General features: G+C 40.1%; 1 protein-coding gene across 6 annotated transcripts in view; it reads right to left on the bottom strand.

The window, feature by feature from the left end:
- phf2 (PHD finger protein 2) overlaps window positions 1–24,226 on the bottom strand; it is a 104,947-nt gene that overhangs the window by 65,506 nt on the left and 15,215 nt on the right. For 4 of the 6 annotated variants that reach the window (XR_015850650.1, XM_088337373.1, XM_088337370.1 and 1 more), the window contains exons 4-7: window positions 21,844–22,004; window positions 2,031–2,172; window positions 1,764–1,950; window positions 1,527–1,689 (exon numbers count right to left, since the gene is read on the bottom strand). Coding sequence is in view for 5 of the 6 variants with exons in the window: in XM_088337373.1 (XP_088193499.1) it covers window positions 1,527–1,689; window positions 1,764–1,950; window positions 2,031–2,172; window positions 21,844–22,004 (653 nt within the window). In the remaining variant the exon portion in view is untranslated. Of the gene's footprint in view, window positions 1–1,526; window positions 1,690–1,763; window positions 1,951–2,030; window positions 2,173–3,719; window positions 3,767–5,165; window positions 5,313–21,843; window positions 22,005–24,226 lie in introns of those variants that run through there. The other 2 variants (XM_088337371.1, XM_088337372.1) reach the window with 2 other exon arrangements.

The raw sequence follows: 24,226 nt of genomic DNA, 5'->3' as shown, positions 1-24,226 counted from the left end.
CACATGACGCAGCCACCATGTTAAAAGCATACGGGCATATTGCTGGGGTCTATTGAAGTAAGGGAGCGTGGAACGACATCATCATGATAAAATTTCTTTCCGACATTGAGATAGACAACTTAAATGTCTTTACCAAGGAGGAAGAAGCGGATGGTCTGCCGTGATTCTTACGATTACGTCATTTAATTCCTTGACAGACTAAATTGCAGGTAAGCGAGCGTCTTGTTAGTAGCGTGAGGCTACCTCCCAAAGGCACGGTTTAGGATGAAAGTTATATTATTATTATTAAAGCTTTGAAAACTCTCTCGATGTACCGTCTTTCTTTGTAATTATGTGTAATATGTATTTGCAACTGTATATTTTTGTAATGTATTTATTTGTATTTATTTGAGACACTTATTCTGCACGAGCAAATTAAAATAGAGGGGCGGAGCAAACGCCAACGCTGATGGGAAAGTGGGGACCGGTAAAGGTGAGTTTTTGTGGACACGGCAGAAAATAATGGATATATATTTTTCCCACCCTTACCTTTGGAAATACACTTTTTGTGTCTGCAACAAATTTTAAGTACCTATATCATTTTGGCGGCTGTAATTTTTGGACTGTGTGCTTCAATGAAGTTTCAATCGCAGGACTTGAAGTTTGGCTTGGATTAAATTTGGGTTTGTTTGATGTGGGTGCATGCGGCTTATATACAGGTGCGGCTTGTGTATGGACAAAATCGGTTTCCCCTTAAAATGTGATTGGTGCGGCTTATAATCAGGTGCGCTCTATAGTCCGGAATTTAGGGTATGTAAAACACAGTGCACATATACTACCTCCCGGAATCTGAGGGAATTCAACTGGAAGAATGTCGTCAGATTTTTTTATTACCCCAAAAATTAGGAGTGTTGTTTTCCCAGGTTCAACAACCATGCTGGAGAACATGTGGAGAGGTAGAGTTGACCACATACCTATATTTTGGCTTTGCCCAAGACTTGAAGATTACTGGGAAAAATTATGGTTTACTTTAAAGAAAAAATTGGGATATGAAACACCTAAAACATTCAAGGTGTTCTATTTAAGCCATCTAACAGAAGTAATACTACAGAGAAAGTATGAGTACTTGGTCAAAAAATTACTGAGAGCTAGCAAAAAAGTAATTACAAGATTGTGGCACAAACAAGATCTCCCCACCGTGGCGCAGTGGGTGTGCACAGTGGAGTTAATATTAGTTATGGAGAGAACAACATTTCGTATAAGAATACAAGAGACCCAATTTATGGGCAAAGGGAAAAAAAAGATAGACTATAGGGAAAATAAGGACACAACTTACAAAAAATGAAGACTGAACTTTGACAAATGTTTGGAACCTGGAAGATATTTCACAACACTGCAATGTTGTTTTTTTGTTTGTTTTTGTTTTGTTATGTTTAGTTTATGTTTAATTTTGTTTTGTTTTTTGTCTTAGAGCGATATGTACTTCAAAAACTACATGTTCCTGACCCCTGCTTTAAGGTTTAGATGAAGTAGTTAGCATATATAACCTGACGGAATGAACAAAGTCTGTCCCTGCTTCAGAGAGCATTTGTAACACTTGTCCACTTGGTCAGCAAAGAACATTTCACTGTGATTGGATGATGACCTCCAGCGCTCATAAAGAGAAAGGTTGGCGGAAGTTGGCTTGATGAGAAAAAATATCTGTTCCCCCTGAAAATACAACATTCATAACTTTAAATGGTGCCAAGTAGGGAAGAAAATCAAACGAAATAATCAGTTGTAACCTTTAAGACGTGGTACCAGACAGAGGCACCGCCACACTCAATGTGGAAATCAGTGTAACTGTCTTTGACACAGATCAGACAGTATTTTGTAACTTTTGGCTTTCCGAGAAGAGCATCTTCGGGCCAATAGTTTTCGACCCAAGACAAACGCTGCACAATTTTAGGACTCCCCACAATATCATTCATTCTGTTTGAGAGAAAACAATACAGTTTCCATGTTTAACTTTGTATTTCAAAACATGTGTATGTCCGCTGTGCATTATGTACCTTGAGTCAGAGATTTCCATATTAATTATATTCAACACTTTCTTTCTATCAGTACTGTAGTAATAATCAACAAATTCTTTAAGCTTCATCTTGCTATCAGTCTGTTTGGTGACATCAACGACATCAACTGTGACATCAGGACCTAAAATGTAGGGAAAAAAATGGGAGAATTACAATCATTATTAAATTCAAAATATAATCGTAAAGAATTAATGGACTTCATGTATATAGTGCTTTAACCAGTCACTGAATACCTCCCAAGGCACTTCACACTTTACCCATTCTCTCTCACACACACACACACACACACACACACACACACACACACACACACACACACACACACACACACCAATAGCAGAGTCAGACAACCTGTTATTGTGGGCAAAAATATATGAAAAATGTTTGCACAAGAATATTAGGATGGATAGGTGATATTTAAGGTAACATTTACAAATTAACGAATATATTTAATTTGTTAGAAATGTCAGGTTTTTTTCAAGACCTTCTGTACATCTGAATATTTGAAATAATACGTAAGTACAAGTTGTATGAATAACCTTTTAAAACCCATTTTTAATAATCTATGTAATAATCTTGTGTGGTGTTATGTACTGCTCATATTTATCCTTGTTTAATGCTTAACTGGCAGGTCTGTAAAAACAAATTTCTCCTTCGAGTCTAATAAAACTACAGATTTGGTATTATTAGGTACACACACTCTTGTCCAAAAAAGACCTAATTTTCAAGATGGCCTGTCTGATCAGGGGTCACCATGGCATCTTTTTCTAAAAAAAATTTTACAAACTGAGCTGATGCATTGTAAATCATTACAGCACACTTTAACTATTTTTCAGGACACATTTTTTTATATAAAATGTACACCTTTAACTTAATATTGATGCTCAAGGCCCACTTCTTTATATGGCATTTAATTAACTTTAATTCGGTTTAACTTATAACTTTTTACTGTCAGGTTACTTTTTATTTCATATATTTGTTCTGCAGTTGTTTTCATATCTATTTTAATATTTCAGTGTTTCCTCATTTGGGGGCCCACACTGGTAGGGTGTGGTTTAATGGCTGAAAATTCTGAAGCCATCTGTTGCCATCCTTATCAGTGTGGATAAGACCCCCTCTGCTCCCTCTCCTCACATGGTAAGTCTGGGCCATCATCACATTTCATTGCTATTACTATTTATTTTGTTTTTATGATATTTTAACCATTATGTGTGACTGTATTGTTTTTGGTTGTTGAGTGGGGATAAAGAAGGGGGTTTTAATTGTCTTAATGTATGATGAATGATTTTTTACAGCACTTTTCAGGCACTGTTTTGCCTGAAAAGTGCTCAACAAATGAATTTAATTTGATAATTTAATTTAGTTGGATAATTTGGATAACTCACTTTACACATTATAATTCCAATGTAGTTGTATAAAAACATTTAAGGGGATTTAATCCCTTTTTTTTCTTGTATTAAGGATATGACCATCACATTTTATTGATATTACTTTAGGCGGGTCAGTAGGTTGTTTGCAAGAGTTGGAAAAATGTGGCGTTGGTGTAACCTTCTGGTTCTGCCCCACAACAAAGTGCTGTCTATTTTCTTTTCAATGCGTTGATCCAGGAGACATTTTTTGTCATTAATAGTATTTTTTTAACTTGTATTAAATTAAGTTAACAAATACCTTACAAAAAACGCGAATGTCCCCAGACATGAGAATTCCATCCATCCATTATCTGCACCGCTTATCCTGAGTAGGGTCGTGAGGGTGCTGGAGCCCATCCCAGCTATCTTCCGGCAAGTACATACATGGTCGTATCGCACAAAGAGACATACAACTCACTCGCTCGTTCACACTTAGGGACAATTTTGACCTGTGTAACCTGACATGCATGTTTTGGGAATGTGGGTGGAAACTGGAGTGCCCGGATGAAACCTACGCAAGCACGGGAGAACATGCAAACTCCACAGAGGAAGGTTTGATCTCACGACCTCAGAACTGTGCCGCACACGCGCTAACCCCTTCTCTGCCGTGCTGCCCGACATGAGAATTCTCGCATGGGTAATATGATATTAGTAACTCAGGCATATTTAAAAACACATTTCAAGTGTTTTACCATGTGTCATTATAACTAAATAATTTAATTAGTAACCTTAAACGAGTTAGCAATGAATTCTTATTCATTACAGAAAGGGTTATAAAATTTTGCACAACATTGTCAAAATGATTCTACAATTTATTACCACTACAAAAAATTTTGTGTTTTTTTTTTGGCGGGGTTATTTATTTCCCTTTTATTTTCTTTGTTATTGTATGTGTGTGTCTTGCTGTCGGTCACCCCTCTTGAGGGATATGATAGATAGATAGATAGATAGATACTTTATTCATCCCCTAAGGGAAATTCACATTTCCAGCAGCATCCCTGAGCTGAGAACAGTACAATAATAAAGCCAAAAGAATACAATATACAAATACCCAGTGTGACGTGCAAATGCCCACTGTAGCGTGTTATATAGAGTAACTAAATAGTGCTACACAGAATACATATTGCAGTAAGATTCGGTAATATCCAATGTAGGTGGTGTGACCAAGGTAGATAGATAAATTACCACTACAGGTAATAGACAATGATTCAATGGTGGTTCCCACTCTCTTCGAAGTTTTCTCATATTGTATTTAGATTTTTTTGACATAAGTATACTCTTAAGAACAATTATCTACAATTTTTTGTACCAACTATAATAACCCATCTGGAGGGACAAGAAAATAGCAATGAAATCAAACATCAGACTCATGCAATTGCTGGTTACTTCCATCTTCCTCTACGCTTGCGAGACATGGAGTCTCACAGCGAAACTGGAATAGGCCTTGGAGATGTGATGCTAAAGGAAACTTCTAGGTATCAGCAACTTAGCCCATGTACAGAGTTGCTTTTTCATTGGTGCCCTGAGGACCAATGCGTTTAAGGGATTCGTGAACTATGAAACACAATTTAGCATTAGGTAAGCAATAGTGTAGCTTATTTAGGAGGTCAATGTTTTTTTTTAAGCAATCGATTGACTAATAGGTCCTTACAACGAGTTTGCCGCTTATTCCCTAATTATCCGAGAAAAAGCAATTGGTCCTTACAGCTAGTTTGCCGCTCGGGTTGTAGTAGTCAAAGGAAGAAAAAAATACAGTGCTGTTGTTGTGGATTGTTGTGGATCGCCTTGGACGAAAGAATGGCGTTCGTCATGCCAAGATTTCTTGGCAGGGAGCAGGCCATGTCAAACTGACCCAGGACATTTCTTGGAAGCAGAAAAACAGTTCCTGACAGTTATATAAAAGGTTACAAAACAATCAGTCCGTGGCACATGTACACGTGGCGTGTGCAGGGGAAGGGCGGAAAACTACCACTGATGTTGTTTTGAGGATACAAAAAGCCACCCGCCTCTTAGGACTGTGAGAGATTTCGAGATTCCTGTTACAATAAACAAACTCTCCCTCTGACGTCACGACTCCTCGCACCTTGTTTTTTTATTAGAATACTGTGGGACAAATCGGACTGTTTACACATTAAATCGGCGCCTCAACGTGGACAAGCCAAATTCTTGTTAAATCGTGCACGTGGTGTCGTCCGTAGGCAGGCCCAGGTTGGACGGCTGAGATACATTGAGTATATATTGAGTTGAGATTTTTGATTTTGTCCGGCATTGCGATCCTTCGCCCAGGGATTGGACAGCTGCCAAGTTTCGTATAGAGTCGGCGGTGTAGGTTTTGATAGGAGGGACGGTTAATTCCAGTCCGTATAATTGTCTTGAGATATGTGAAAAAGCGGTGATGAGACGTCATCATGGCTAAATTGACAGTTCAAAAGTGGACAATCTAGAGATAGTTCATACGGGAGTTACCTTGTAGGTATTTCCCTAGACTAAGGGCCCGGTCACACAGCCGTTTGCGTCTGAATCACGGCCAGAAATTTCTGCCCGTGAAGCAGACGATGTTGGACGCTTTAAGATCGCCATATAGACGAGATACAGCAGTGCTTTACACGCGGTCGGAAATTCACACGCGGTTGGCCGCGCGAAAAAGTTTTGCGCTGCTCAAAACTTTAGACCACGTGTTAACCGCGGGCGGCACACGAGGTAATGACGCGGAAATGACATGGAACGACGTGCTCTGGCCGCGGCCAGGGCGTGGTTACACATGGGTAGGACGCGAAATTTCAGCGGGTAATCGTGGGTGGAGCACGGTCATAGCATGTTCTGCGCCTGTATCGCGGTGTTATTACGTGAAATTAGCGTGTTACGCGTGTGACGGTCAAACGCCTTTCTCCGCGTATATACAGCGCGATTTGCCGAGCACACGTCAGTTGTGCTCGAGACGTCAAGGGGTGGATCCATGTCCACCGTAGTGACCTCGTCTTAATCCATTTTTATTTCTTGACATTTCTTTTCATTTCATAACAAGATAATAAAATAAAAATGAAAAACTATTACAATAACATATTGGCTTCTTCAGTGCCATAGCTTGAAATCTTGATCTGCACGGGACTGTGTCTTGAGCGGTTATGATTTCTACAGCCCGGTGTTATGCCGGCAAATGCATCCCTGCCGAGATTTGCATCCCCTCACTAGTACAACCACTTTTACCTCGTTTTATCTCACTTTTAGGGAATGTAATGGCGAACATATATCCAAATCCACTTCGTCTTGCATTTGTTGGGAATGTAATACAACATAAACCATTCCGTCTTTGTTTTTGTTGTGAACGTAATCGAACGGTAATGCACACCGTATATAAATCACTTTTGAGAACTGTTATGCACTCTACCGTAAAGCTTATTATGCAGAAATAAGCTTTATGGTAGAGTGCATAACAGTTTCAATACGAGCGATTTGAATAGAAAAAGGCAAAATAAACATGTTAACTGCTCAAAAGTGATTTGTATACGGCGTGCATTACCGTTCGATTACATTCACGACAAATACAAAGACGGAATGGTTTAAGTTGTATTACATTCCCAACAAATGCAAGACAAAGTGGTTTTGGTTATATGTTCGCCATTAAATTCCCTAAAAGTGATATAAAAGTGAGATAAAACGAGGTAAAAGTGGTTGTAGTAGCGAGGGGATGCAAATCTCGGCAAGGATGCATTTCTCGGCATAACACCGGCTCGGCAGCTTTTATACCCGTGGTCCACACGAGAAAATGACGCGGAAATGACGCGATGAGGAAGCGGAACAGTCGCCGGCGTCTGTTTTGCGGGCATACCACCGATGAACAGCGGGTTGGCCAATTTTGCGCATTTTCCATCGCGGGCAACCACGAGCAAAAAAAAACCCGCAAAATTTTACCCGCGATACAGACGCAAACGGCTGTGTGACCGGGCCCTTAGTTAGGGAGGTTGGCGTGCAAAGTGTGCTTAATAAAAGGTGCAGTGCAGGCCGCTTTGCCATTCTTGCAATCTGAAAGGTTTTTCCGATGTTAATTAATGGGCAGTTAATCAGATAGATAGATAGATAGATACTTTGTTCATCCCCGAAGGGAAATTCACATTTCCAGCAGCATCCCTGAGCTGAGAACAATCGAGAACAATCGAAAAATAACACGGGAGCTGCTGGAGTGGCTGCCATTCGTGACGGCGCCGGAAGAAAAGATTCAATTTGAATCATGTACAAACAAACAAACAATTGAATCATGTACAAACAAACAAACAAACAAAATATTCATGTTTCAATAAGTGGAGTGTTAATAAAATGGGGGGAAAATAATTTCTGATACTGATATAACCAGGTAAAACTAATTTTAAGTTACCTGTCCAAATGAATGTTGTGCCATCTCACCTTTCCCACTCTCTCTCCTCTCACTTTTCCCACTCTCTCTCCTGCAGTTGACTTGCTGCTGCTCGCTCCTGAAACTAATACTTACCTCTTTGTGTATTGTGCAGTCCCTTCTCAAGTTTCTTCATCTGATGTGATTGATTGGGTGGTGTTTCAGCCATTTACAAAGTGTGGGCATGTGTATATTTAAATAGGTGTTTGAATATGTATGTGCAACGACCCTCAATCATGCGCGACACAAGGGTTCACAGTTACTCACTAAACAATACAAATAGTCAAATATGTGATTATAATAATTATTATAATTATTGGTATCTGACCTATGTAATAAGTATATCCACAAGATTTTGTTATATTAGACATAAGAGTAAAGGAGGATTTGTAAAATGTATTTAATAGGGAAGATAAAGGGGTAGGAAAAATAAGCATGGTAGTATTATCAAGATAAAATCGCATAGAAAAAGCAATACAAAGAATGTGTGTGAACTATTAACGTGTTTCTCCTTTGCTCAGCAAAGTTTTGGCTTTTTGTGTATGCGTGAGTAAGGTTTTTACGTTTGGCTCGTCTGTGCGCCTTTTTTCCTTCAGTCCGGCATGTCGGAGCCTGTCTACGTTCATTTTTGACTGTTTCTAGATGTTTCTCTGCTCAGGGGGGTGAGTGGAGACCTCTCTCTGTCTGTGTTTTAACTGTTTGTGTGCCCAACGAGTTTGTGCGAGAGACGTGCAGGCGAATGAGATTCGTATTTTTTAGGCTAAGAAGTGTATGGTTAGAGCAAGGAAGACGTGGGAGACATAAATAAAAAGAGGAGTGACTATTTTTACACGCCCGCGGACACACATTGTTAATACAGAATGACTTTGAGCACAAAGTGGATATATTGATAAGAAAGATAGGATATTAAACGTTGCGGGAATGTGCGATTGGTGTTAATGAAAAATAGAGGACAGAGGAGATAAAAAACGGGGGAAAAAAAAAAAGAATTGAAGGAAGAGGTCTTATTCCGTTAAACTACTTAATGCTTGTGATAGGATCAAGTACGGGACAACGAGGGCCATTCCAGGGGGAGGAGTTGAGTCCACCCCAAAGGCAGGGATCAGAATGGAGATTTTCATTTTCAGCTGAAATAGCCAGCGTCCAGGAATAAACCAGGGCGGATGAATCCGGCCCGCGAGACAACACTCAGAGAAGCGCAAGAGAAAAACAAGCTGCAGGTTGAAATATGTCAACTTGATGTTGCCTTTCACAAAGACACTGTACTTGTATTTCTCTCTCTCTCTCTCTCTCTCTCTCGCTTTCTTTTCCACCCCTTTTCTCCCACTCTGTCTGTGTCTCTTTCACTCCCTGTGTCTCTCTTTTTCTCTTCCTTTGTTTCTCTTTGTCTCTTTCTCTCTCTTTTAACCTCTTTTGCTGTAACTTCCTTTTTTCCTTTTCTCTCTTTTCTTTTTCTCTCTTCATACCCTTCGCGCTTTCTTTTCTCTTTTCTCTCCTTCTTTCTATTTCTCTTTGGATTTCTTTCTTTCTCTCCCTTCCTTTCCCCCCTCCCTCACGACTTTTTATAATTTGTTTTGCGCGCTCTCTCCCTCTCTCTCTTTTTCTTTCTTTGTCCCGCCCTCTCTCCTCTTCCCTCCCTCTTTTTCTTATTTCTTTATCACTCTTTTTCTTTCTCTTTAATCTACTAGTCCGGCCCCCGACAGAATGTTTGTTCTATCGTGTGGCCCCTGAGTTAAAATGAGTTTGACACCCCTGACCTAAGATATAGGCCAAATATCCGGCCGCCGGAGAGATATACAGACCCTGGTCAGTTTCCCATTCTAATCAAGGGAAATAAAGGTCAATATATCCCCTGGCAGACACTCGACCTTGCTGGACTGATCTCCCGATTGCCAGACATACATTAAGGTGCTGGGAAGTGGATTCAACGGTTTGAGGAAGAGACTATTGGTAAGCTGCTAGCCATCGGCGATATCAAGTTAGTATCAGCGCAATGTGTAGGTGCTTCAACGATGGAGAACCTTTTGCGTCACAGCAACAATGGATGGATGGTCAATGTAATGGCGGATGGGACCGAATTTAACGCCTACCGAGCAGTAGTGTGGAGAGCACTACAGGATGAATACCCTGCCTAAATCGATCCAAAGGAATTAAAAGGTGAAACTCTCGGCGAAACTGAGAATTCAGCTTCATACATCCAAAGGCAGCTCAAACGATGGAAGCAGGAAACAGGGAGAAGTGGAGAACAGCCCTACACTTTCGACTCTGTTCCGCAATGCAGTCATCGGAGCCCTGCCAATACAAGTTCAGAGTAAGCTGGAAGATGTCGTAGGGTTAACCTTAATGCCATACAGGGAGTTCCGCAACCATGTTGTCCACGCCATTGAAAAATTCAGGAATGATCAACAAAGGCAGCAGGATTTAGAAAGAGCCGAACAACGGAAACTCACTCAAATGCAGCTCTCTGACCTTCAAAATAAAATTAAATTGAAAACTCAAGCACCTGTATTGGATCATCCCTTCCAAATAAGCATGACAGCTCCGCCTATTGCTCCATCAACCCAGCAACCGCTTTCGGTTGTTAATGTTTATCAGCAACAGCCATTCGGCCGGCGACCCTACAGAGCAGTGCAGGGCATAATGCCTGCCTGGGGTCGAGGTGTCCCAAGACAGAACAGACAAGCACCCACAGGCTAAGCGATTGTATGCTGGAAATGTCGTGGACCTGGTCACTTTGCGCGAAACTGTTCAGCAACCGGTCTAGGGGGTTGGAGAGAACCAAATGGGGGCCTGTCAAGGCAAGGTGGAGGATCGTCAGGTGCAGGTCCAAGATATTGGCACAAGGGGGGCCCAGAGAATCCTATAGGAGAGGCCCAATTCACAATTCATGCAGGGAAAACTGGCAGGGAACCAATAATCCAAGTCAAAGTTGAAGGCAACAAAATCCCAATGCTAGTTGACACCGGAGCTACATATACCTGCATAAGTTCAGAGTATGCCTCGAACCTCCCCATGTCCGGCAAATACATAAAAACAATAGGATTCTCGGGATCGAAACAAACCATTCCAATGACAGACCTAGTGAAAATCTCAACTCAAGAGGGTGAAATTATGATACCCATTCTTGTGTCAGATGAAACACCAGTAAATTTGCTGGGAAGAGACGCTTTGTGTAAACTTGGAGTTAAACTGTGGTGCACTCCCGACAGGGTGTATCTGGACAGAATTGGACTCAAAAATCAACTGTTACAAAAAAGCAAATGCACAAAGGTTTATTGGCTGGGAAATCTACAAGAGCCCGTAAATGAAATCATGAAAACCTGGGAACCTGTCATCAAAATACAGCTTCCAGAGGCATACAAGCCAACAACAGATGTATTATAACTCATCGTGCAGTATGGTCTACTGGGAAATATAGGACAAACAAACAAAGAATATGCGAATGGTGGGTATAAGTTGAGTGGACTAATTGGACGCGAGGTAGGAAACACGACAGTAAAGTGTAAGACAACTTGGGTGTTATCCTGGTTTCCGTACGCAAATATGGAACCTATATTTCCAGACAAAACAATATGGTTTGAAAATCCAGGTGTGCATGATCAGTCGTGCGAAAACATAACAATGACAATTCCGGATATACATTATTTCAAGGATCAATCAGTCACAATAGCAGACAGTTACTGGATGTGTGGGGGTGCAGTTTAAGGAACACGCTCCGACAAAATTGGATAGGACTGTGTACACTTGTGAGAATGAAAGTACCTGTCCATACAATGTATAAGGGGGTTTATGAGGTACTAAGAACTCCCGGAGACGCCAGAGTTAAGAGAGCATTTGTTCCGGATGGACGAGTATATCTAGATGCCATCGGGAAACCGAGAAGAATTCCAGATTAATTTAAAGCTAGGGATGAAGTTAAGTCTGGATTGGAATAAATACTTATCTGGATAACTCCAAATAAGAACTCAGAATGGATTAACTATATTTATTACAACCAACAACGTTTTATTAATTACACTAACGAGGCCTTTAGTGCAATAGGAGAACAATTACATGAAACATCTAGGATGGCCTGGCAGAATCGTCAGGCCCTCGAATTTCTCTTGGCCAGTAAAGGAGGCGTGTGCCATATGATAAAAGAGGAGTGTCAAGTCAAGTCATTTTTATTTGTATAGCCCTTAATCACAAAGAGTCTCAAAGGGCTGCACAGGTTATTGCACAGACTATTATTACACCATCCCCTGATCTGGAAACAACATGAGGGCAAGGAAAAACTCAAAAACCTCATCATGAGTAAAATGAATGCTGTACTTATATACCTTTAAATACAGCCGAATCAGGGAGCTTCACAAAAGCGATGTCAAAGATTCGTGAGTTAAGCAATGAGGTGACAGTAAATACTGAGAAGAACAGTATCTCCTTTGATTGGTTCACGTCTACAATTGGATATTGGGGTGGTCAATTGGCAAAAGGGGGATGAATGTATTGACAGTCGTAATAGTAATGTGTTTGTTGTGTTTTTGTATGATACCTATTCTAAAAAGAGGAATGCTTAAGACTTTTGGAGAACAGATGACAGTATTGGCTGGTAATAAGGTGGCAGAAGCTCAATTAGCACAGTTAGTGATTGAATATCCAAGCTTATTTCTTAGCGAGGAAGAACAGATGGCTCAACTGAATGCATCACCATGAATTTTTCCTGGCAGCGTCAACAATCAGGAAAACCTACACTAGGTGATGGAGCATCAGCGGAAAGAGACACATATGATGATCTGGACTAAATGCAATATCTAATAGTACTTTCGTTAGACACGTAATACACTATAGCGCGAGGAATAATTGCTACAACTATATTGGTTTCTAATTGTGATTCTCTTGTTGGTATGTCACACTGCCGTGGAGTAAGCTGCTGATTGAGATGGTCAGGATGCATTGTCGCTTCTGGGTTTTGGGCTGCATGGAAGCTGAGCGTGATGCCTGCTGGAATGGTCTCTCACTCCGACATCTGACTTCACGACACCCGATGACTAATACGGAGAAGCATGGTCTTCAAAATGTTCACGGGGGGACAGGCCTAAGGCCAATATGTATACTGAAATCATATTCAATCATGCACTCATATTGATATGTATCAACGACTATAATCCAATATGTACGGATAACAATGAACGCAGAGGGGGACTAGTGCATGGGTTGAAATGTTTAAGTCAAATGTTTAGAGTGCCCAAGATTTTTGTAAACAAAATGTTAACAACAAAAGTTAAATTAATTACAGCAGGCTGACGCGCTGGTTTTAATGTTACAATTCGGGTCATTCTGTCCGTGTATTAGTAGCTATGACAGGGTTCATTTTACCTCTGAAAAGTGATGGGTCCCGCGGACTCGCATGCTCAAAAATGTATGGGTCCCAACAGAGATCTTTGGGTCCCCAAAATTTAGTGTTATCGAGGTTGAAATTTTAAATCGGTGACAAATATATAATAAAAATCTATATATTCATTCAATTTTAATCATCACGGTTTATTGGTAATACAAATCAGTTATCACTTCAAGATTTTTCAGTTCACAACAATATTGTACATTATACAAAATAATATTGCTGAAATAATTATATTAATCCATATTTTCATTCAGTTGTAATCATCTGTTAATTGGTAATACAAAGCAGTTATCTCTTCAGATCTTTCAGTTCATATATTCTTCGTGGTCTGCTGTCCCGCCACAGTTGTAATGCCTTCTCAAGGTCCAATCCATTATCATCCTCCTCATAGCGTAACCAGGAATATAATTTAGTCCATTTTGGCATAAAAGTCCTTTTCTTGCTATGAGTATTCTTTTGTTTCTTTTCTTTCGTCGAATCGTTCGCTTGAACACACGTGTTTTCCTTGCCTCCGCGATCTTTCAAAGAATTTCCATACCTGTCAACCTCCACGGCTCCATGCCCATACAAAATGTTGTATTTTCCCTTACAAAATGATCTTACACCATATTTTCTTCAAATGTGTTTATTTATGTAATCTAACATGTTATGTTATATTGTACATGTGTTTCATATATCATATATATTGTTATTTAACATTTTGGTGTGAGATACTGAGTTGCTCGACATGAATGAGGTTTATTATAAAAAAGGTTCAAAAATCAAGTAGCTTGGACGTTCACCGTAGAAGGAAAAAATACATGCAAATATAATTAAGTAGAATAATACATTTTCTTATTAAAATTATTAATTCATTTTCTGCATCAAATTATTGTTGGTAATATACCGATTAAAGGGATAACCACAAACCTGTCTTTTTTTTCATTTTCTACTTTTCTACTTCCTTTTTTTCTTAATTTCCTTATACAACATAATTCATAATATCAATCATCAAAGCAAGTGAGCCGTTTGAGAGCCAGCTCTCTTTAATGAGTTGAGCCAAAAAAGCCGGTTCTCTAAAAAAAAGACGGACTTCCATTCACTACACAACTCGAACTGGTTTGACATGATTGATTTGCCGTTTCGTGATAGTCGGTGTATACTGGACGGAACCCATAATTGACAAATTTGCGTTTTTCCGTACGGATTTTCTTGTGGGTCGTACACGTTTTAAAATGCATAATAAATGTACTTTGTACGGCAAAAACGTACAGGTTGACAGGTTTGAATTTCTCCACCGTTTTTTTGTGCCGGAATTATTGCCGTTGTTATCATTTTCTGCATTATGTTTCGGCTTATTACTGACACTGAAGAAATTACCAATTTTGTGTTGATTTTCACCTTCCCTCGACGACACCCACCACAACAATGACGTGATGTCGAAGCGCCGAGGTCGGCGTGCAGACGAAAACTCGAACCCCAAGACCAAAACAACAATGGCGGATCTGCCTAACAAAAAGTTTGAAGTGCGGTAAATCTTTGTTAAAAAAAGTAATCGGGTAAAAATGACAATTTTTTTTGTCAAAAAAGTTGCGTCCCGGGGACGCACGTTGATTTGACACTATGCGTCCTCAGCAAAAATGATGCGTCTAGGACGCAGGGACGCGGGCAAACAAGAACATTGCTTTGATTTAATGTACTTTACCACTACTCTGTATTAATTTTTGGATTTTAATTTCCGTTCAGTGTGGGAGATAAATTTCCAAAGGGGGGATTGTTGTGGATCGCCTTGGACGAAAGACTGGCGTTCGTCCTGCCAAGAAATCTTGGCAGGGAGCAGGCCATGTCAAACTGACCCAGGACATTTCTTGGAAGCAGAAAAAATAGTTCTTGAAAATTATATAAAAAGTTACAAAACAATCAGTACGTGGCACATGTGCACGTGGCGTGTGCACGTGCAGGGAAAGGGCAGAAAACTACCACTGATGTTGTATTGAGGATATAAAAAGCCACCTGCCTCTTAGGGCGGTGAGATATTTTGAGATTCCTGTTACAATAAACAAACTCTCCCTCCGACGTCAGGGCTCCTCGCACCTTGTTTTTTATTAGTATACTGTGGGACAAATCGGGCTGTTTCCACATTACTGTCAAAAAGTATTAGTTCCCCTCCTGATTTCTGTGGTATTTGCATATTCATCACTCACAAACCTTTTAGATCATCAGACCGTTTTTAATCTCACAGAGACAACCCAAGGAAATACTAAATGCAGTTTTGAAAGTTTGATTCTGTTCATTAAGGCACAAAAAGTCTAAACCTATCTAGCCCTATGTGAAAAAGTAATCCTCCAACTCTTTGTCCATTCAAGGCACCCCCCCAAAAAAATCTAAACCTATCTGGCCCTATGTGAAAAAGTAATAGCCTGTATTTTCTCTCTCTTTTTTCTGGACTATTTCTTCTTCTTACCTGCTTTTAAGATTTTTCTTTTTTCCCTTTCTTCCTTTTGTCTATTTTTTTCTAGCTTTTTTAAAAACTTTTTTTTCTTCCATTTTTTCCCCTTTGTTCACCATTTTCTTTTTTCTTTTATTTGTTTCTTTCTTTTTTCCCAAGCGTTTTATTTCTTTTCTTTGCTTTTTCCTCTTTTCTATATTTTCCTGCATTTGTCATTTTCTCTTTTATCCCTTTTATTCTCCTTTTGTTTAGTTTTTTTTCTTAGCTTTTTACTTCTTTTTCATTTGTTTTTTTTTCCCTTTTTGCGCTTCAAGCCCACCTGTACCCCCATCCTCCCCCCAGAGTCAATTTGTGTAATAATGTTACATAAAGATTGTAATAGTACATACTAACATATGGATTAGAGCAACAAAAACAGTCTGAAGAGCCCTTTGGGAGCCAATAGAGCCAGCTACTTTTATTTAGCTGAGCCTAGAAAGCAGATTCGAGAAAAATTTTGCTGACTTTACTCAACTGCATGCAACTTCAACATTGCATTCGAAGTACTGCATTTAAAACACACCACCAAGAGAACCCCGGTTGCTTTGACCAGCACTGTAAGTTTGTCTGAATTCGATACTGAATTTGCAATTTGGATCCCTGATTTTAAGCGCTGGATATTTTCTTATGCGGGCAGAATATTGCCACCCTCATCCCCTTCACCCCACTTTGTAAAATCATAAAAATAACTGTGACTAACAACAGTTTTTGGAGAGCTGAGTTCAATTCCTCAGGCCACACAGAAAATTGATTGGCACCCCTTGTGTTGAATAAAGAAATCACTTCAAATGAATATGTTGGACAAAGTGAAGTAGGCTAAAAAATCTCAAGAACACATTTGACGTGCCACAATCCCCCAAAAAGTCCAGAGGAGACAGGATGCAATGTGTTAACTATGGCAATCTGACCTCTAAACAATCTAATGTCCCTTGTGGTGTTCCTCAAGGCTCTGTACTTGGCCCCCTTCTTTTTAGTATTTATATGATCCCGCTTGGTGACATTATCCGCAAGTATAATATTAGTTTCCATTGCTATGCAGATGACACTCAACTGTACAGTATGTGCCACTGGAAAAAACTGGACATTTAAGTTTTAGAAATCTGGAGGCTTGCCTTACTGAGATTCAAGGATGGATGTCAAATAATTTTTTACGCCTTAACCCAGACAAAACTGAAATGTTGATTATTGGTCCAGCTCACTGTCGTCAGTTGTTTTTAAACACTACCCTGAATCTAGACAAATGTAATATCACCCATAGTGACTTGGTCAAAAATCTAGGTGTTATATTTGATCCTAATCTGTCGTTTCAGTTACACGTGAAAAATATTACTAGAATAGCTTTCTACCACCTCCGTAATATTGCGAAGATTCGTTCGATGCTGTCCCAATCAGATGCAGAGATTTTAATTCATGCGTTTATTACCTCTCGGCTTGATTACTGTAATGTATTGCTTTCTGGTCTCCCGATGTCTAGCATTAAAAGTTTGCAGCTGGTTCAGAATGCGGCAGCTAGACTTTTGACTAAGACCAAAAAGTTTGAGCATATTACTCCTGTATTGGCCATCTTGCACTGGCTCCCAGTCCACTTAAGATGTGACTTTAAGGTTCTCTTATTAACATATAAATGTTTGCATGGGCTTGCACCCTCTTATCTCTCCGATTTGATTTCCCCCTATGTTCCTGCACGGAGTCTGCGCTCGGAAAATGCCGGTCTACTTGTGACTCCGAGAGCCAAGAAGTCTGCGCCCTGCCTCTGGAGATAAGATCTGCCACCTCAACGGAAGTTTTTAAATCTAGGCTTAAGACACACTTCTATTCCAAAGCGTATGATTGATGCCCACCTCATATTCTGTTTTGTCCTGTCTTTTTCCGACGCCTGCCTGCCTGATACGAAGGAGAAGGATGATTTGGGATGGGTCAGCGGACCGGCATCTGACCTGCAGCATGTCAACCCCTGCATTTACCAGCTGGCAGAGACGGGAGGCAGCGTCGTGGCCGTCATAGACTTTCTGGACTGGTTTGCAGGCTGGGGGCGTCGTTGATGTCATGCACTTTCCGGACATTTTCAACATCTTACCTTATGTTTACTATTATGTGTACAGTAATGCTAATTGTAATTCACCCTGGTCAATCCTGGAAGGGGGATTACCACATGTGAGGTCCTTTCTCAAGGTTTCTCTTCTCCTCACACTGAGGTTTTTGAGAATTTCCTTGCCCGCATGCTGGTTTAAGATCAGGTAATTGTGTAATTTTGTAACTGTAATCCTGTGCAGTCCTTTGAGACATTTTTGTGATTAAGGGCTATATAAATAAATTTGACTTGACTTGACTTGACTAGAAGAAATTAGAAAAAAAGCGATCTATCTATCAGTCAGGAAAAGGTCGCAAAGCCATTTCCAAGGCAGTATGGCTCTAGCGAACCACAGACCGGACCAAAATCCACAAATGGAGAAGACTGGGAAAAGTGGCATTCCCAGGAGTGGTCGACCATCAAAGATTACTCGGAGGATGCAAAACTGAGGAGACAAAAAACTTGAAAAACATTCAAGGAACTGTAGGCCTTGCTGGCCTCAGTTAGGTCAGTGTTCATGACTACACTACAGTGGGACCTCTCTACTTCGCGGTTCCACGTTCGCGGGTTCAGAGCTTCGCGGGTCTAAAAAAACGTGGTTCCACGTTCGTAGATTCAGAGCTTCGCAGGTCTAAAAAAATAATAATAAAATAAAATGATTAGGAAAATAAATAAATAAATTTATTTTTTTTAAACATCTTTGAACGGGCGTCGCTACTTCGCAGATTTTCACTTTTCGCGGGTGGTTTTGGTCCCCATTAACCGGGTCTAAAAACAATAATAAAATAAAATAATTTCCCCCCCCAAAATATATATATATATGTATATATACATATATATATATATTTTTATTTTTTTATTTTTGAAGGGGCGTCGCTACTTCACGGATTTTCACTTTTCGCGGAGGGGTTTTGGTCCCGATTAACCGCGATAACTGAGGGATTACTGTATAAGAAAGACACTGGCCAAAAATGTCATCCATGGAAGAGTTCCAAGACAAAAACAATTGCTGTCACAAAAGAACAAAAAGTGATCTCAAATTTGCCAAATTATCCTCAAGACTTTTAGAGAAACCTTCTGTGGACTGATGAGTCAAAAATTGATTTGTTGGGCAAGTGTGCAGCCCGTTAAATCTGGCATGAAAATGGCTAGCATTTGATAAAAAGAACATGATGCCAACGTTAAAGCATGGTGGTGGCAGTATGATGGTCTTGGGCTGCCTTGCTGCCTCAGGACCAGGTTGACGGAATAATAAATACTGATTTTCTTTCCAGAAGACCCTAAAGGAGAATGTCCGGCAACTAACTAGTTCACCCCTGAATTGCTCAAAAAACAAACAAAATGAAGTCCGGATTTCCAATTGAGATGCTGTGCTGTGACCTTAAACGGGAAGTTCTTGCTATAGAAAACATTACAATAATGCAGATTTTAAACAATTTTGCCAGTGTCTGAAACTCATAGGAAAAAGTTACCGGACACCAGAGCAGACAACTCTGAAAAGTTGCCTGCCCAGCCATAAAGTTGCCTGCCCCACTTTTCACAACTTGAAACACAATAAGATGACTAATCGCAAAAAAAAAACCCCATTGTATTAAGGATCAGAATACATAACAGAACAACACTTTAAAATTAAGTTTATTATCAATCTACTTTTGACATCATTGCATGTACCGTAAATTCCGGACTATGAGCCGCTACTATTTTCCCAAACTTTCAACCTTGCGGCTTATTCAGTGATGCGGCCAATTTATGTAATTTTTCTAACGGCCGCCAGCAGCGCTCGAGTACAAAAGGTAAGATTTAGACTGCAACTTCTTAGTTTGTGCACAAATTAATTTAGCGTAGACATATCCTCATCATGCAAATTGTAAAAGAAAGGCACATGATGCAACTTTGAAGCTGAACGCAATCGAGCAGTCCGACATAGAAGAAAACAGCTACCGCACAAAAAGTTTACTTTGCGAGCGTGATGCTAGCGTGTTTTGAATAAGGGAGTGTGGAACGACGTCTGTATGACAAAGTCTCTTTCCCATACTGAAGGAAGACGACTTTATTGACGTCAGTTATAAGGAGGAAGATGAGGACAGTATACCGTGCTTACTATAGGTACGGCATGTTTTCTTAACAGAGCTGATTACTGTGTTGCGAGCGTGTTGCTAGTAGGCTTTTGCTACCCCTTACAGGCACGGTTTGGGATGAAAGTTATAATATTATTAAAGCTTTGAAAACTCTCTCGGTGTACCGACTTTTTTTGTAAATATGTGTAACCATGTATAATATGTATTTGCAAGTGTATATTTTTGTAATGTATTTATTTTAGAAACTTATTGTGATATGTTTTGTACGAGCAAATGAGAAAGAAGGGGCGGGGCAAACATGGGCTGACGGGAAGTGGAGTAAAGGTGAGACATGTATGTGGACGCGGCTGACAATAGTGGATATATATTTTTCCCACCCTGACCTTTGGAAATATACACTTTTTTTCCTTGGATTACTTTCAACGGTCACCCGGACTCTGCAGATCTGCATTAAATTTTAAGTACCGGTATCATTTTCCGTTCATATTGCCGGCTGTGTTTTTTGGACTGTATCGGGTATGGGTTAATTTCGTGTTTGTATTGCGTTTTTTAAATGTGGGCGCATTCGGCTAATATACAGGTGCGGCTTGTGTATGTACAAAATCGGTTTTCCTCCCGAAATGTGGTGGGTGCGGCTTATAATCAGGTGCGCTCTATAGTCCGAAATTTACCATATATGACATCGCTGTTTTCCATCTGCCATCAGTATGAACCTGTATTTACTCATCTTCATTCATGCAATTTTGCGTTGCGTCGTCTGCTACAATCCACGTAAACTCATCTTTCCATGATGCTTTTAATGTACGTTTACGTTTTGTAGCGTCATCAATTTTGTTAGCTTCTTTTGCATCTTTCTTCTGGGGCTGAGGTTTTGGCTTGATTCCGAACCACTTATCAATTTTTCTTGTGTTCTCTGTGCGTCTACTTTGGAAAATGATGTGCAAATGAACGACCTTATAATGCTCGGGAAAGTCCGGAAGCACAAAGTGATTCAATGCAGGCTTCCGATTAGCTGCCGAGTATGCAAATGGACAAACGAACAAAAATTCAGAAATTTCCAAACCGAACAAAGATTTCGAAATCGGAATAAAGCAAAAATTTGATTTGAAAAAAAATATTTTGTGTTTTTTTTTTTTGTTTGCTTTTTTTCTTGAAAAAGTTGTCGGCCACCCCGGCGGAGATGTTTTGTAGAGATCTTTACGCCCGACGTAAAAGAGGCAGGCCCCGGGCGTCCAGGCAGACGTTATTTCAGACACTGATTCTGCAAAGAAGAGTGGTCCGAAATTCCTCCACAGCGTTGTGAAAAACTCATTACCAGTATTGTAAACGTTCAATTTAATGCTGCCAAAGGTGGACTAACTCGCTATTAGGTTCAGGGGGCAATAACTTTTTCACATAGGGCCGGATAAATTTGGATATTTTTTGTGCCTAATAAACTGAATCAACATTTCAAAACTGCATTTTGAATTTCCTTGGTTTGTCTCCGTGTGATATTAAAATGTATTTGATGATCTGAAACTTAGGCGACTGAGTGGTTTGTGCGCTCGTGGCACAGATCTGTGGTCATGGGTTCAAATCTAGCTACCAGCCTTCCTGTGCGGAGTTTGAATGTTCTCCCCGTGCTTGCGTGGGTTTCCACTGGGCACTCTGATTGCTTCCCACATTCCAAAAACATGCATGTCAGTTTAATGGGCCGGTCCAAATTTCACCTAGGTGTGAATGAGCAAGTGAGTTGTTCTGTCTCTGTATGCCCTGCGACTAGGGTCACCTGCCCGAAGGCATCCGTGATGGGCTCAAGCACCCCGCAACCCTACTGAAGATAACCGGATAATAGATGGATGGATCTGAAACCTTTATGATTGATAGATATGCAAAAACACAGATATAAAAAAACAAACTCGTGCCTATTTATGGATTGAACAACCTGTCATAAATATCTGAAATGCTAAGCTTTGGTCCTAACTGTGAGAAATGATTCAAGTCAATTGTATTCTTACCCACATAGTTTTCCACGTCACTTATGTAGAAGGTGGGAGATGGCATAGACATGTCCAAGCCATCCTTTTTCTGAACAAAGATGGGTTCATCAAAGCCGTTCTCCTCCAGGTAATCCATTGTGAGTTGTTGTCCACTTAGTTTAACTATAATATCCTCAGCACTAGGTAAGACAAACACAAGCACAAAGATACATGCACACAAAAAGCTCTTAATTATTCAGTTTTGGGCTTATTCCTAAAATCCCAAAGTTTAAATATTCAACTCATTCTCAATTATATTTCAAAACTCCAAAAACATAAATAATTTTTCACTTTATACGGTCCTTTACATCTCCAAAGGTAAACCTTAATGAGCATTTTTTGAATTAGTTAAAATTACACTGCAATACATTACCTTACTCAATTGGATATGGAATTTTATCAGTACAAAAGTCTATTATTCCTGTTTAAAATTTATAATGTTAACGACTTTAATTGATTGGGCGATATAAACCATCTAATAAGCAAATAGAATTTGTTTATTTAGTTGAGCATTGGCTATATGAAAAAAAAACATCAGTTGATAATGATAGCAATAATTATCACGTCTTTTTTTCCCCTTCCGCATTTTAATTCTAATGTTTGCCCCTGAGTGAAAATTGACAAACTCCAAAGCTGCTTTAATGAATCCTTAATGTCAGAAGGAAAGAAAGCAAATGATGAATGGTGTCGAAAGATAGGAGTGAACTTTGAGGAAAGGAGAAAAGTGTTCTGGAAAGAAGTGAAAAGAGTAAGAAACAGTGAGTCTGGAAAGGAAGAGAAAGTGAGGAGTAAGGAGGGTAGATTGCTGGTTAGCGGCAGTGCAGTCAGGACGATGGGAGAGAAGTGAGAGTCGAGGCGATCGATGGTATGGAGAGAATGCCTGTGTTGGGTGATTTAAATGTGAAGCTTGTGGAAACATTGGAGGTGCAAGAGGCAGTGAAAGAAATGAAAGGGGGGAAGGCACCTGGGTTGGATGGTTGTACTGCTGAATGCCTGAAAAAGGTGGCACAGCTATGATTGACTGGTTAGTACGCTTGCTGAATGTATGCTTTTTAAGTGGTGTGGTTCCTGTTGATTGGTTTAGTGCATGTGCGGTGCCATTGTATAAGGGTAAAGGTAATAAGTATGAATGTAACAATTCGAGAGGCATCGCTTCCGGGTTTTGGTGGTGTGACACTTTTTAAATCATCGTGGATTTAGTAATAAAAACGGGTAAGCTGTATGGAAGAGTCTTGATTAAGAGAGTGAGAGAAAGAACGAATGAGGTGGTGATGGAGGAGCAAAGTGGTTTCAGGAAAGGAAGAGGATGTGTGGATCAGGTGTTTGCAGTACGACAGGTGTGCGAGAAATATTTTGCAAAAGGTAAGGATGTTTATTTGGCTTACATGGACTTGGAAAAGGCTTATGACAGAGTTGATAGAGAGGCGTTGTGGCAAGTGATGGTGATGTATGGAATGTGTGGAAAGTTGTTGGAAGCAAGAGTTTTTATATGAACAGCAGAGCATGTGTAAGAGTAGGGAGTGAGACATGTAAGTGGTTGCCTGTGTTGACTGGTGTGAGACAGGGGTGTGTGATGTCACCATGGCTGTTTAATGTGTACATGGATGGTGTGGTAAGAGAGGCGAATGCAAGAGTATTTGGCAGAGGTGTAGAGATGATGGACAAAAGTGGAACAGTGTGGCAGGTAAATCAGTTGTTGTTCGCAGGTGACACAGCGCATGTGGCTGATTCTGAGGAAACATTGAGAAGGTTGGTAACAGAAGTTGGAAGAGTATGTGATAGGCGTAAGTTACGCGTCAATGTTGGGAAGAGTTCACGTGATGGAGTGGGCATGACGTTAGAAATAAGGTTGCATGGACATGTGCAGGAAGAAGTTGAAAGCTTTAGGTACTTGGGTTGTGATGTGGCTGCAGTTAGTGGAATGGAGTGCGAGGTATTGAGTGAATCAAGGAAGCAAGGTTTTGGGTGCTCTGGGGAGAGTGATGAACAACAATGGTATGAGTATGGATGTTAAGAAGGGACTGTATGAGAGTGTGATTGGGCCAACTGTGTTGTATGGTGCAGAGACTTGGAGCCTGAACGCAGATTTAAGACGGAAATTGAATGTTTTTGAGATGAAGTGTTTGAGGACTATGTCAGGAGTGACAAGATTGGATAGATTGAGAAATGAAATTGTGAGAAACAGAACTAGAGTAGTCGTGGAACTGAGCAAGCGTGTTTATAAGAGAGTACTCGGTTGGTTTGGACACATGGATGAGGAGTGAATGTTGAAGAGGATCTACAGAGCAGAAGTCAATGGAAGGAGACCAAGAGGAAAGCCGCGATTGACGTGGATGGATGGTGTTATGAGTGTACTGCAGGA

The sequence above is a fragment of the Urocampus carinirostris genome, chromosome 6, assembly GCF_059441175.1.
Source record: "Urocampus carinirostris isolate Australia breed hairy pipefish chromosome 6, RoL_Ucar_1.0, whole genome shotgun sequence".
Classification (NCBI taxonomy): domain Eukaryota; kingdom Metazoa; phylum Chordata; class Actinopteri; order Syngnathiformes; family Syngnathidae; genus Urocampus; species Urocampus carinirostris.
Note: the sequence above shows the minus strand (reverse complement) of the source record. Positions and strands in the feature narration are given on the sequence as shown.